Raw genomic sequence first — 15,041 nt, forward strand, 5'->3', positions numbered from 1 at the left:
AATTTTTCAGTATCCCCAATCCCCCCTTTGCATCTCTTGCCAGGAAAGAGCAAATCGGGAGATAAGTGCACAGAACAACATGATGAAGTGGGTTTTTTTCAGTTGTAAAGTTATATTAAACCAATAAAATTGATTTGTGAGCCCCCTTTGTCAGAATGGTGGAGCTGAGATCTGTGCTTGCTGCTGGAGGAAAATGAGAATTATATGTACTGGTGGTGTCTTGCAGAAGCAAACGTGGGATTCGGATGGTGCTTGCGCGGCACCCCTGCCTGGAAATTAGGCTCTCAGCTTTTTATTTGGCAAATTTTAATTATATGAGAAATCGTTATGCACAGCAGGAGAAACATACTGCCTGTATCTTGCTGCATATGCAATTTTTGCTTATGCATATGCAATACCCTGCATCATTTATGCACCTCTCTCCTGACCTCCCATGTAGTATTTTTTCCAAGTCCCTTCTAACCTAAGCAGTGCTTTTTTTTGTACTGCTCCTGTCTTAAGCTAAGATTTCTGTGGTATTGTTCGCTTGCAAATGGGGCTTGCAGCGCAGCTGGAGGAGCAGTGTTCCCTGAAACTGGGAGAGCCGTGCATCATCCCTGTTGACCTGATGCCCCTCTGTTGATGTGATGCCTCCCATCTGCAATGTGCCCAACCTCAGAAAGAGCAAAAGCGAGCTTGGACACTTGTCTCTGCTTGATCTGTACCATCCAGACCCCTGCTCCGGTCGCCTTGTCTCACCACTGACGAGGGTGTAGATGAAGTCTACTTTGCAGAGGAGGCCCTCAGGTTTGAGCAGCTGGAAGAAGCTGAGATAAGTGATCTCGAAGGTGCTTTTGTACAGGTACGGCATCGCTCCCTGCTTGGGCTCAGGTCTGCAATGAGCTCTTGCTGCCCAGTGCATGCTGGGGGCCCAGAGCTTGTCCAGGGGGACGCAGTGCCCTGGTAAGGAGCAGGCACCGGTACGAGCACTGGAAATGTTTCCCACTGAGATGTCCCCATCTCTGAACCTGAGGCAGCAGCAGTAGCTGTGCACCAAGGTGGGGTTGCTTTCACCCTAAAATGTTGGCACTGAATAAGCCAAGAGGCTGGCGAATGGTCAGGGGATACAGGGCAAGCTGCAAAGTCTGCTCTTTTACTGAGAGAGCAGGTTTTTTTCTCCTTAAAATGTTTTTTTCTTTTTGAAGGTGGAAGAGGAGACAGCTGAAGCTGCTGAAACCGATGCCAAAGGTATAATATATAGCAGTGTAATATCAGATTAGGATGAACTGAAGCAGGCAATGCGATGCCCAGCGAGGGGAAAATGCAGCTTTTCCCTCCCTGCTGCTCACTGTCTGGGAGCAGGCAGCTGAGTTTTCTGCAGCGTGGGCCTGTGTGAGCAGTTGGGGCTTTTCTCTAGCTTAAAGCATCCCATGGGCACAGTGCAATGGCAATATCGTCATTAGCTGGAGCCAGCTCTGAAAGGCTGGTGCTTACGCAGTACTTAGTCTTGTTGATTAAGCAGTCTCTAATGTGAAATAGGAGTTTCTCCTTCAGCTGAAGAAGGTGGGGGGGATAAAAAGGATGCCACTTTGCTCAATTTGGGAAATAACCAGTGGCATAAAGTGCATTTTAATATAACTTTTTAGAAGGTAACAGGTTGGTAGTGAAACTTAGGTGGTGAGCTGCCATCACAGCCTGAGTGAGCAAAGGCAGGTCCTGGCATAACTCCACCGATGTCAGGGAGTTGCACAAAGGGTGGCTTGACCTGAACCCTGGTACAGGCTGGAGTTTTCTCCGCTCATGCAACCCTTGCAGACCACCCTGATCTTGCAGCAATGCTAGAAAAACACATGGTAGGATGCTCACCACCACTGTCCTGTGCTACCGACATCCATGAGTGGTGGGTGGCAACAAAAACTCCAGGAACCCTGCATTTCTCTGCGCTGACATAACCATCCCATCTCAAACCACTCTGTGTTTTATTGCAGCTGCAGATGCCTTGTCCTCTGCTTGAAGCACCTAGGCGCCTAGCAGCATGTCCGAGCGTGCCCGAGACGTCGAGCTAGATTGGCTGGTGCATGACAAGCCGCTCGATGGCAGGGACACCTCCCCTCCTGGCTGTGGCGTGCTAGAGCAGCTCCCCAATGTCCCCAGCTACCGAGCCACCGCTGCCTCCTGCATCCCTGTCCTTGTCGCCAGCAAGCCAAAGGCTGGAGTTGTCAACCCCAATTTTTGCAATGAGGAGCAATCCCCCCTAGGTATTAGAGATGTCAGCTTTGACGATGGACTTGCATAGCTTGAGAGGGGGCAAGGGGTTATTCCTGGAGTAGTTGCTTTTTGTTGCTTTTTTGGGAAAAAATAAATAAAAGCATGGTTCATGTTGCAGCACAGAGGCTGGAGAACAAAATTCATGGTTTTTCTTCTTCTGCCTCATCACTATGTGTCTTTCTAACTAACCCCTAGAGAGCGTTTGCAAATATCTGTAAAAGATGTGCTATGTGTTTTGACCTGCTTGGCCAAAAACTCTCCTGAAGGACCTGCAGGCAGAGGGTTAAATATCCACTGCACATGCAGTTTTCTCCTTAGCATTTGTGCAACCAACTCATACCAAGAGGACAGTAAGACAGAGGTTTGCCGTTCACAATTTTCTGCCTTTTAATCCAGAAGTACAAAATATGTTTCTGTAGCTTTGCTTTGCTTTGTTTTTAACCAGCAAGCCAAATTCTGCTGCTTTTCCTTACACACAATGGGATTTTAACTTTGCAACTCAAACAGGCTTTTGCTCTGTGATTTGATCGAGCCACGCTCTGATCCACTGGTCCCACATCAGTGTGGGACAGGAGGGGATGCACAGGGTCTTTCAGATATGTGAAACCCCCCCTTAGAAGAAATCCTGCAGGAACTCATTGCATTTTGTTACATAGCTAAGAAAAGGGATGACACTTCACACCCCGGACGGGGTCTAGGCAAAATAACCCCCAGCACCATTTCTCCCTTGGGCCATTGGCTCTTTACCCACTCTAAACATCCAACCTTCCTGCTTCTAACCTTGCTTATGGCAGGAAGCAGTTATTACCTCTGCAAAGGCAGAGGCTATAAGTGCTTATTTAAATAGTGCCTTATTCTGCATGAAAAGCAAACGCTCATGTAATTTGGAGCTTGCATGATCCATATGTTTATGTTCAGAAGACCCAGGAGATTTTCTAGACCCTGGGAGGCAGGTTTGCAGCTGGAAATCCTGGGTTCCTGCATAATACCTGCAGCTGGTAATCCTCGTCTCCATCATTTTCCGAACCCCGGGAACCTAGCGCTTGCACAGAGTAGTTGCAATCACTGCAACCTGGGAAAGCAGAAGGAAAGCAGGTTCTTATAGTGTTAAAAACTGGGCAAAAGAGAGAAAGAAATGCTCCAAACTGTTAGGAGAAGGAAGTGCCAGGCGAGAAGGGAATGGAGGAAAAAGGAGGGTCCTTCCAGCATGCTGGGGGGTTTGGGGGCAGCTCCACAGAGGCAACAGGACTTGGGGATGCATCCTGGCTACAGGCTGGACCCTGCACCCCTCTCACTTGCAATTATTGTCCTTCTCTGTGGGCCAGGCAATTACCCAACCGTGGACATCAAGGATGTGGACAGCGGAGGCGGTGCTCTGGAGAATGACGGTACCCACTTACCGGTGCCCACCGCCGGTGCTCCCAAAATGCTGGCGGTGCCCGGCATGGCACCGGCATCCCCCAGGTATGTCCCTTCCCAAGCAAAGTCCCTGGATCCCCGAGGCCTCACCTCCCAACAGTGCCAGTACAGGAAAATTTATTCAGCCATATGGAGCAACCTGTTTCTGGCAGGTTTGGACAGTGAGCTGGGGTGATGTGTGTGTGGCGGGTGTCACTCCGTGCAAGGCAGGAGAGATGGCAAAAGCCTTGCTTCTCATTTGCATTTTTTAATTAAATGGTTAAATTTTGTTTAAAGTTTTTGGGAGCTGGGAATAGCCCTGTCTATGTGTCCTTCTGGAGATGGGCTCGATCCCCGGGCCGTAGTCAGGTCCCATTTGTCTGTTGTCCCACATGTCTGTGCTCCCAAATTCAGAGCATGGGGGTCTGTGTGCTGGATAACGGGCCTTCATCATAAAAACCAAAAAATTTCTTCTTGCATTTTTGCTGGAAGGGTTTGCAGCATCTCCCCCCTGGGTTTGCGCCTTCGGCTCAAGGATGCTCAGAGAGGGGGAGGATTGAAACTGAGCTTTAAAATTGAGGTTGGAGGAAGCCAATGTTTTTTTGGTTGTTGGGTTTTTTTTGAGGCTCATTCTTGCAGAAGATTAAAAATAAAAAGCAAGGGGTTTTTTTCTGTGCTGAAAACCAGGTGTTATATTCATCCTCAATAGTTTGGATCTTTTAGTAAACAAGCTCCTGGAGGACTTGAAAATAAAATGGCAAAAGTGCCCATAATCCAGTCTGTTGAACAGCTTTTTAAACTGTGAAAGCATAGCCCAAGGAGCCATAATGAAATACCTGCAGTACACATACTAACAGCATTAAGAGGCCAGTTATTTAAAGCCTGCTGAATCTCATTGCCTTTTTTCTGTTAGCCCAGTGATGAAAATTGTCCTGTGACAACAAGCTCATCACTGGAGAGTGGTCGAGGCTCACATCCTCAGCCACAGAGTGCTCAGGATCGGTCTTGGGAAACACCTTTGGCAGTTGCTGCTCAAGATGCGTTTTTCTCTCTTGGGTTAATGAATAGGACAGGCTATTTTTCTAAGACAGAAAAGTTCATGTTTTCCAGTCCCATCAGCAGGCACAGCAGCTCTTGCAGCGCTCCATGCCTGGTGCAGCGCACCCCTCACGGCTCTCCCCAGCAGGGTGTGGAGGCTTTTTTGCAACTCCCTCTCTAGCAGTATCTGCGGTTTGTCCTGGGAGGTCCCCCAAAAGGCAGGGAGTGCCTCTGCTTGGCCACCTGATTCAGGCTCTCTCTGTTCTTGTAAATCAGACACTTCCCAAAACTGCTCCTGACCTTATTCCTTGAGATTATTTTCCATCATGGGAGCATTTGAAGTTTAGCTTTGTCCTTCTCTCCTTGCATAGCAGATGAAGCTGTGTAAGCCCCTCTCCCTGGGATTTGTGACTTTGCTGCAGATGTTCACCCATCTTTGAATCAGGGTCAAGGTGCTGGGCTTTTTCTTATGCCTTCAACTGATGTAGAAAAAGGACAACAATTCAGATTAACACCCATGTCATTCATCCCAGCACATCTTGGGCATCTTTGGAGCCCAGGATCCAGCAATCCAAAGGCACAACCTTTGTTTATTTAGATCCGCTTATCTATGTACAATTCTGTCCCCACCATCATTTTTTATCAAGTTATAAGACCTTATTGTGGCCTTTCAATATGTAAGGGGGGACTTATAAGAAAGACAGAGAAAGACTTTTTACCAGGGCATGTAGTGACAGGACAAGGGGACACAGTTTTAAAATGGAAGAGGGATAGGTCTAGATTGGACATAAGGAAGAAATATTTTATGATGAGGGTGGTGAGACACTGGAACAGGATGTCTAGAGACGTTGTGGATGCCCCATCGTTGGAAGTGTTCAAGATCAGGTTGGACAGGTCTTTCAGCAACCTGATGTAGTGAGAAATGTCCCTGCCCAAGGCAGGGGGGTGGACTAAATGTTCTTCAAAGATCTCTTCCAACCCAAATCATTCTGTGATCCTATGGTTCCTCAGTAGAGCTAGTTTTGGAGCACCTCAGTTTTCTCATGATATTTTCTACTAATTTCTTAAAGCAGGTTGTATATTTGCAGTTACACATATGAGCATATGAACCTTTCTGCCATGTCTCCAGGTAGTGTCTCTCAAGAAAACACTGGAGGTCCCTTGGTAGAGCTGGAGATTTTTAAAAACAAGCAACTCCTATTTCGCTACATAAAGAAATAAAATTTCATCATTCTGAACCAGAAGGAAAATGATCAGCTCCAGCTGGTGTTTTCAGAGGAAGAGGACATCTACTCTGCATTGAACAATCATCCTTTTATCCTAAGTCACTTCTATTGGCCACAGTCTTGAGTTTTTTTCCCACATGGGGCTGTGAAGGTTTAGGGTTAACTTTGTTTAGACAGAGTCACAAAAGACTCACCACAAACGAGCTACTCATTGTCTAACTGGGGCCTGGAAACAGGCTCTTGCAGGTGATAAACACCAGGATACACCAGACAATGCCATATGGGCAGGGCCCCTATGAGGGACACCGTGCATCCCGCATTGCTCCGGGCAGCTGCAGGACAGCCCGGTGGTTATGGCCGCAGCTTTCCAAGGGCATTGAAAATGGAGCAATGTTTAGGCTGCAGCAGGGTCTTCCATCAAGGCTGGCTGTTCAGTGCATGGTTGCGTGGTGGCTAGTGCCGCAGAGCTACCTGAGCGTAGCTGGAGGCTTCACTTCTGGGCAGCATCAGAGCAGTGACTCATGGTCCACACCAATGGCCAAGCCCAGGCAGCAGCTGCTGGCCTTGTGTTGCTCACCTTATAGCTTTATTTAGGTAATTGCACTCTCTAACTGGTCTTTTGGGGTGGCAATTTACGTTTTTATTGCTTGTACTCAAATTCTTTTATACTTGGCTTTCTGCATTTGTGCAAGAGGGTTTGTGAGCTCTTTGTACGTTGTGCTATGCATTTCCACTTCTCAATTTATTTACTATTAACTTATCGTTAATTTAATTATTTAATTACTTATCTAATCTTTCACCTTTAGCTTTTACTTGATCTACATGCGCTCCTCCTGTTCATTATCTATGCGTCTCTTGGGTCACTTCATATTGTAGGAGATGCAGTTTGAAGTCTTCGTGCATCAGTGGAAAAAAATCTGCTTTTAGTGCCATTCTGACCAGTGGCCTGGAGGTCCTTTCCCAAAAAACATTCCCTGCAGCTGAACTGTATCAAAGGACCGAACATTTTCCACAGAAATTATCACACAGGTTCCCTTTTTTCCCACAGATGACTGAGAAACTTCTAGACCTGGCAGGGTTTTGGACTTAGGGTTGCACATACCTGAGCTTCTCCATGGGACTTAACGTAATGTCCCAGGTTCCCTCTGAGCCCTTCACTCACCAGTTTCCAAAATCCACTGAAGTTTGTGTTGCTTTTGGGTAGCTCCTGCTCCTTCTCACGTCCATGTCTGCTGGGAACACAGGTGAACTACAGGCACCACAGAGTACCAAGGGATGTTTCCTGTGCCTGTGGCTTTACAGCCTTCCTGGGGACATTTATCTCCTTTTACATCTTTCTGAGGGCATCCATTAATCTGAAACAAAAAGAGGCATTTTTTCCCAGATGGATGCTGACACACAAAGCTTTGCATGTTTTCGGAGGGTGAGCACACGAGCTCTGTGGCCCATGGGGAGCCATGCCACAGGCAAAGAGCAGGGACAGCAATACCCTCTCTGCAGGTTCCTCCTTACAGAGCAAGAGGCCATTGGGCTGTCCATGTAGGCATCTTGGGCTTGCTCATGGATGAGTAGTGGCAATGGGGCAGCGCAGTGCTCCAAGGGGGAAGAGGCAGGGGAAGAGGCAGGGGAAGGGGAGCTGGAGACCAGTGAGAGGTGATGGATGTCGTCCTAACAACATCACAGACCTTGGCAGGACTATTTCTCCAAACTGGTGTGGTTTTGGGAACCTCTTCATCCACATCTGAGGGTACTTTAACAGTGGGGGTTGGTGGTTTTCCTGTGACCCTGTGCTGCACACTTGGGGAATGAAGGTTTCATTGGTCTTGTTCATCTGCTCCCCTTCCCAGCAGGGCACACCTGAGAGCCAGCAAGGCTGGAGGCGGGTGGGTTCATCACATTTGGCTTTCTTCAGGAGATTTGCGATGGCAGGACGACCTCCCTCGGCATCCTGCCGGCTCCTGCTCCACATGTGGCACTGAGCCATTTTGCACCAGGGCTGGTGAAATCCTGGTTAATTTAGAGTAACAGCTGTGGTGGAAGAAGACAATTTCTTTGCTGCAGTTAAAACTCTGGACTTGACTGCAGGTTTGCAAACCAGATTTTTGCCGTGATTGTCATCTTCATATTCAGATCTCTTTCTGCCACGTTCCTTGCCCACATGTAAGGAAGTTGTCCCAGAACCCGCCTGTGCCAAAGGGAGTCACCAACTGTGTTAGGACACATCTTCTAGGAAGACATCAGCTGCCACTGGCTCAGCATCACCAGGACAGCGTTTATAGTGCTCCTCTTGAACCTGGAGCCATTCTCGGCTGTTGTACATTGCACTTCACTTTGCAGGTGTCAGCAGCCGTTAGAGGGTCCATGTTATGTACCCGCTGCTCTGCAATTCACTCTTTGTCTCAGAGGTTTAAGGTGCTACAGAGCCATCTCAGACCCAGGCGGTGTCCCCAGTACCCTCCCTTTTTTCCAGATTTCACTTTCTTGCTCCACCTTACCGGTATTGCATTTTACTTGCCTGCCTCTCGAAGTGCAGTGGCGTGACGGTGTGGCACTGGGGCCGAGCACAGAGTGGTGCCCTCCCTTCATGCATCTTGCCAGGTACCCAAAATGGGTTGCAAAATGGGCCAGGTGGCTGCATGCCCATGCAGCCATGGGCTCAGTGGTACCCAAGGAGGAACAGGGCTTTAGCAGCAAAGGAGCAGGGTGGTTTGCTCCCATTGATTTCAGGCAACATGAAAAATTAGGGGAAAACTGACCCTGGTAGGGGAAGGGGAAGTGGAAACAGATGAAGCCTGGGAGGAGGAGAGAGAGGAGCTGGCTGAGAATGGGGGAAAAGCTGAGCCTCGGTTGCTGTGTTTGTGTCCGCAGGAGGAAGCTGCTGGTCCCAGCGGATGGTCTGGATGAGGGACCAGTGAGCCAGTCCCCCACCCGAGCACTGCTGGACTGGGACGAGGAGCAGAGGGAGAGGTGTGTGGTGGGACCAAGGGGGTCCGATCAGCCAGGCTCCCAGGGATTCAGATCCTGGGGCTTGGATGGAAATAGCAAAGATCCTAGAAGTGCTGGGATACCAAAGGGAGAGGGAGCCGTGTCTGCAGCAGGTCTAGCACCGTGTAACAAGTAATGCACCCCCTCTCCAAAAAAAAAGATCACGATGCTCCCTGGAGCAGAAACTGCTCTCTTGTTTTTCCTGTATCCAGGTAGAGCTATTCACCTTAAGACTAGGTTGAACCACAGAGAAGATGCACATTTGATCTACATACGCTGTAGCACTGTGGGGACACCTTGTTTTTACTGATTGTGGAGAAATAACCTTTTTCTTCCATGTAGGAAGCAAGCACAAGCTGTGCATCACACACCCCAGGTCCTGGCTTCCCTGCAGCCCCAGGGGACAGCCTTAGAGGGAGCTGCCCTCCCTGGGAAGCAAAGTCTTGGGCAGGGTCTTCACCTCCACATGGTGCAGGATTTTGCCTTCTTCCTGGGCAGAAATCATTGTGTCAGTTATCACAACAAACCAGCTTGGAGCAAATGAGCTTGTTTTTGTCCTCCCTCATAGTGATGCTTCTCAGTAATGCTAGGTAAAGCATACTGGTCTGAATCCAACCTAGTTTTAATAGAGAGGCTGAAAAGACATGATATAGTTATAAATTTAGGGGCTTGGTGCACATTTTCACCCCATAGTTCTTCCAAAATCTTCTTCTCCGAAGCATGTGCAATCCAGCCTTAGACCTGGGTGCTTCCCAAGTCCCTCTGAGGGCATCTCACACCCCAGGGCAAGGACGAGGCTCAGGCTGGTGCTGCTTGATGGTATTTTACTGAAACCACCTTAACTTGTTGTTCTTCTGATTACACAATAACCAAAAAAATATGGGTAAATCCTAATTCAGGATCCTGTAGGTTAAAAAATGGGTCACGAACATGTCCTTGGGCTTTCCTACCTGCATGAAATGGCTGACGGTCTCCTTGCAGTCTGCCCACGCGCATTGGTTCAGCCACAAGCCTGAGCAGCACCATCATCAACAACCGGCTTCAGGAGCTGGTGAAGCTCTTCAAAGAGAGGACCGAGAAGGTGAAGGAGAAATTAACCGACCCCGATGTCACCTCGGACGATGAGAGCCCTGTGGCATGTGAGTTCAAGTGGGGCTGGGAGCGTTTGACTGATGGGTCCCTACACACGCTGTTTTCAGGGAGACAGCTGCTTTGTTAACAATTTAAAGACCTTAAGACAAATTGCCGTAAGACGATTTTCTGCCCTTTAAAATAACTGTGTGGCCTCTCACAGCCCCTGCCAAGCTGGCACCTGTGGCAGCACCGGTGCCTCCCCCAGGAGGGGAGCTGCAGGGGGACAAGCCGGCAGGGGATGAGCACTACTGTGAAATGCTGTGCTGCACATTCAAGTACCGGCCCTGGCTGGACGGCCTGAAAAACTACCGGTTCCCCAGCAGCATCGACCCGCTCACCAGTGAGTGACAGAGCATGGCCACATGCCTGGGCTGGGGGCAAGCTGGTAGGGCAGGGGGAGAGGGGGTAAGGAGGGGAGGAGGTGTAAAAGATGAGACCTTGTAGAGAAGGGAGGACAAGTGAGGAAGGAGCAATTTAGCTTACACTTGTCTACTAAAAAAACAGTTTTAAATTCCCCTGAAAGGCACAGGCTTTCCTAAATACTTCCCGATAGCTGTGGGTGTCAGGAGCACGACCAGGCAGGGAAGGGGCAGCCGTCTTCTGCTTTTCAGGTTTTTTAGTGGGCAAACGCTGTCCCTGTAGTATGGACACCCCAAATAAAAATAAAAATCTCAAAAGAAAAATCCACTGCCTGGTGGACACCCCACAGGAACCCAGCTCCTTCGTTAGTCTTTGCTATTTCACAGACGTTTCGAAGCCCCCAGGTTCAGGCAGCCAGCCATTGGCTCAGCACAGACTCAAGGGGAAAAAAGAAAAGCAAGGAAAATTGGTTTTGTGGGAGCAAAGCAAAAGCAAACTTAGTATAACCAGCAAAGTTAGAAGAGGCTTTCTGATAAAAGGCAATGTGCTCTGCAACTGGTGGTATTCACTTTGCATCTAGATCCCAGCTCACTTGCAGTTAAATGCTGTTGATAACAGACCTCCTGCAAGTTTCCTCCTTGCACTCAGGGCAGGGCAGGGGATGAAAACTACTTTGCGTAGCAGATTCACATGGACAAGGGACGTGTGCCCAGCTAATCATGGTGCGGTTCCCTGTGTGCAGACCTGATGTACGTGCTGTGGCTGTTCTTCGTTGTCATGGCCTGGAACTGGAACTGCTGGTTTATCCCCGTTCGCTGGGCTTTCCCCTACCAGACGCCAGCAAACATCCACTGCTGGCTGCTTGTGGACTACCTCTGTGACCTCATCTATCTGCTGGACATCCTCGTCTTTCAGACCCGGCTGCAGTTCGTCCAGGGGGGAGACATAATAGTGAGTGGCAGCACACTGCATCCCACTGCTGGGGACTGGCTACAGAGACCTCCCATCCCTGTCGCCACGAGTGGCGTGGATGGTGCCAGTCACTGATCTCTGAATCAATCTCTCCAAGCTCTCCCACCATGGCTGCAGCCATCAGGGCTGTGTCCACTCTTAGAGGACTGCAAGCATCTCTCCTGCTATGTAGTGGATAAGCTGGCAGCCTTTTTGTCTCCCAAACATACATACTTTTCCCTTAAAGTCAATACCAGCCCATCTAGAAAGCATGTGGTCCCTGGCAGCCCTATTCCTGGGTAGGGATGGTCAGAGGGTGTTACTCCACAGGGTGGTCCTGCCAGCACTGTGGTGAGATGCACACTGAACGGCCCCAGTGCAGCCATATGCTGCTAACCATGAGCAGATGGCATAATAAATTCTGGGTTTGATTTTTCAAGAGCACAGCTAGGCAGAATGCATTAGTGATATGACAAAAGCGACTGCTATCTGAATTCATAGATCATGCACCTGAGATAAGTGAAAGCCCTTGATTTCATTTCCATATCCAATTAAATAAGCTGTGAAAAATAAAACCTTGAGGGTACAGCCTTCCCATTGCCCATGCAAATGCTCAGACAGGGAGGTTTCTCCTGTAAACTCTGATTTTTGTGGTGCTGGCACTGCGATGTACTTTCTCTGGGATGCAAAACAAGCACAAAATGTCCCGAGATAGGATGGGAAGATGGCGTATGGCCAGGTCTTCTTCTGCTTCTTTTCCTCTGCTCCCCTTCCCGGGCACTAAAGGAGCATCTTCCCTGTTGTGGTGCAGAAGAGGAAAGTCATGGCCAACATGGTCATGCCTGACTTGCTTTTTGTTGATTGCTTGCTGATTGCTTTTTGTAAGCAATGATCAATCTTCTTCTCTCTCTCTCCCTCCTATTCCCAACCAGACTGATAAAAAGGCCATGAAAGAGAACTACCTGCGATCACAACGCTTTAAGGTTTGACGTAATTTTATTTATTAATCTGAATCTTTAATCTGAACCATGGCTTGCAGCTTCACCCCACCACACCTGCAGGTCCCCACAGAGGTTTTTCTCTTTGTGCGGATTTCAGATGGATGTGGTGTGCCTCCTGCCCCTGGATCTCTTCTACTTCAAAGTTGGTGTCAACCCACTCCTGCGTTTTCCTCGCTGTCTGAAGGTGAGTTGGAGCTTACAAAATCAGGCAGAACACCAGGTGCAGTGGATGTGAAGCAGTTCCACGCTGGTTGGGGTAAGCTATGGCTAGACTCATCAATGATGACAAGAGGATTGTAAAATGGATGGGAAGTCACGTCCTGAAGGCTTTGCGGGGCTGTTGTTCAAACACTTCATTGCCATCCTAAAACACGCTCACATTTGAATAGAAAGGCACTTACAGATGGAGCCAAACCTGTCCATGGCAGTTCATGCTGCAGAGGGGCTGCAGGATGGAAAAGGAGGGGGAGTGGGGTTTTATGGGGATGTAACTCTCCCGACGGGGGCCGCAGGAAGCTGGAGCATGCTGCTTTCCTTCTCCTCTCAGTACATGGCCTTCTTTGAGTTCAACAACCGCCTGGAGGCTATCCTGAGCAAGGCGTACATCTACAGGTGAGGAGAAGGGAGGGAGGGAGAGAGCATGGAGTTGCTGTTTGCTACTGGGGAGGAAGGTTCACTTCGGTGTGCACCCATTCAGGGTTTCTGATTTATTTTCCCACTGTCCCTGGACTGGCTGACATGGGTGTGGGCTGATGCAGGTGGGATGTGGGGGTTCTGGACCCCACGTGGCTAGGATCACCTCTCCCTAACCCAGCAGGGACAGGGGTGCTGGTAGTAAAGAGAAGCCACCAGCAGATAAGCTGTTTTTTCTGGCACTTCTGGAGCTCTAGGGCTGGGGGAGGGAGCAGCAGGGACACACGTTTGGGTGCTCTGTGGTTCCTGCATTGGCAGGACCTGCATGGTCAGGACTTGGCTCATCACTTTGAAGTTCCTTGTGATGCCAGGGGGGATCTGATGTGTTTCTCCCAGCAGACATTATATCATCTCCCCTCTTGCTGTCTCCTTTTTTTTTTGCAGAGTGATTCGGACCACTGCCTATTTACTGTACAGCTTGCATGTGAACTCCTGCCTCTATTACTGGGCATCAGCCTATGAAGGACTGGGCTCTACCAGCTGGGTCTACGACGGAGAAGGAAACAGGTACAAGCCAGGGCTTGGGTCCTCACGCAGCACAGCTTGCTGTGATGAGCTGAAGCAAGAAGGAAGGTATTAGGATGTCGCTGGGTTCATAAAAACCCCTGAAGCAAAGGGTTGGGAGTGCCAGGAGAAGATGCGGAGCCAGGGGAGAATGACGGGGACAGGAGGAATGAGATGTGCAGTAATATACAGTGCTGCAAGACAAGGAGGCTGCAGCTGGGCTGAGAAGGAAGGCAACGGCAGGACAAAGAGGCTGAAAAACTGGGAACCTTGTGCTGGGAAACAAGGAAACACTCCCTGGCTGTGCAGGATGGTGGTGTGAGCCCTGTTTCTGCTTGCGTTGACCTGCTGCCAGGTCAGGATGGAGTCTTGAGGCTGTGCTTGGAGATGGGGGCTATGTTTTGAACCTAAGGGCTCAATGCAGCATTGCACACCCTGTGAAACTGGGTCCTAGGTGCCATTAGTCGGGCCCCTTGGACCAGCCCAGCACCTTCATTCCCAGGGACAGTGTCCACCCTGTCCCCTTGCTGTGGCATTTCCAAGATACACATGTTAAATGTTCATTGCACTGTCGGTGATGGATGCCACAGACAGATCGCTCGGCTCGCAAGCTTGAATGCTGCCTCGTAGCAAATGCCCAAATCTGCAAGTCGTACAACATGGGCAAAATAAAATACTGAGAAACATTTAACTAATTTAGCACCATGCAGTAAATGAGAGTTTCCCGAAAAAAGGCATGGGCAAGGGCTTACCATGAGGTGTGGGTGTAGTTGGGTACAAGTGACTGTCACCCAGGCAGCCTTAGTGTGGGTGTTGCCTTCCCTTTGAGCACTCAGATTCCTATGTTAATGTTGCTGCTGTATAGTTATTTTGTGTGATATACATACCTGTATCTATTTCTAGGTGTAACTATAACATCCAAGGGAGTGCCCAAGACCAGTGAATCAAGAATTCACTTGACATCTCCTGAGTCCCATGCCAACAATTTGCTCACAAACCCTTTTTTTCCCCTGACTATTTCTAAAAGTGTAAACGTTGCTGAAAATACGTTGCTGGTTTATAGTAGTGGGGCTGAAATAAGCAGAAAATGGAAGTAGCCAGAGCAGCTGAGCATCCCACGCAGAGGTTTCTGGAGTGTCCCTACGCCCCTCTGCTCCTGTAGCATCTCCAGAAACACCTGCAGGTGTGGTGGGGAGTCTGCAGCCCCTTAATTTTCCCTTCATCACCCGTAATTACTCTCAGCAGGCTCTGGATTGCCGTGGCCAGAGGATGTGAGCTTGATACTGAGCAGTGAAACAGGCCTTCATGCCAGAAATGCCCTCAAAGCTGCCTCCTCTTTTCTTCCCAGCTACATCCGCTGCTACTACTGGGCAGTCAAAACCCTCATCACCATCGGGGGCCTGCCGGACCCCAAGACCCTGTTTGAGATCGTCTTTCAGCTGCTGAACTACTTCACGGGCGTCTTTGCTTTCTCTGTCATGATAGGGCAGGTGAGCTGGAGTCG

General features: G+C 49.2%; 1 protein-coding gene across 4 annotated transcripts in view; it reads left to right on the top strand.

The window, feature by feature from the left end:
* CNGB1 (cyclic nucleotide gated channel subunit beta 1) overlaps positions 1 to 15,041 on the top strand; it is a 33,059-nt gene that overhangs the window by 10,149 nt on the left and 7,869 nt on the right. For all 4 annotated transcript variants that reach the window (XM_087740110.1, XM_087740111.1, XM_087740112.1 and 1 more), the window contains 12 exons: positions 712 to 841; positions 1,185 to 1,227; positions 3,573 to 3,711; positions 8,778 to 8,876; positions 9,876 to 10,033; positions 10,189 to 10,368; positions 11,131 to 11,339; positions 12,272 to 12,322; positions 12,438 to 12,524; positions 12,888 to 12,952; positions 13,418 to 13,540; positions 14,886 to 15,027. In XM_087740110.1, the coding sequence (XP_087596236.1) occupies positions 712 to 841; positions 1,185 to 1,227; positions 3,573 to 3,711; positions 8,778 to 8,876; positions 9,876 to 10,033; positions 10,189 to 10,368; positions 11,131 to 11,339; positions 12,272 to 12,322; positions 12,438 to 12,524; positions 12,888 to 12,952; positions 13,418 to 13,540; positions 14,886 to 15,027 (1,426 nt within the window). The remainder of the gene's footprint in view (positions 1 to 711; positions 842 to 1,184; positions 1,228 to 3,572; positions 3,712 to 8,777; positions 8,877 to 9,875; positions 10,034 to 10,188; positions 10,369 to 11,130; positions 11,340 to 12,271; positions 12,323 to 12,437; positions 12,525 to 12,887; positions 12,953 to 13,417; positions 13,541 to 14,885; positions 15,028 to 15,041) is intronic.

This window comes from Nipponia nippon, unplaced genomic scaffold, assembly GCF_047370975.1.
Source record: "Nipponia nippon isolate SJK-2023a ecotype South Korea unplaced genomic scaffold, ASM4737097v1 scaffold_7, whole genome shotgun sequence".
Classification (NCBI taxonomy): Eukaryota; Metazoa; Chordata; class Aves; order Pelecaniformes; family Threskiornithidae; genus Nipponia; species Nipponia nippon.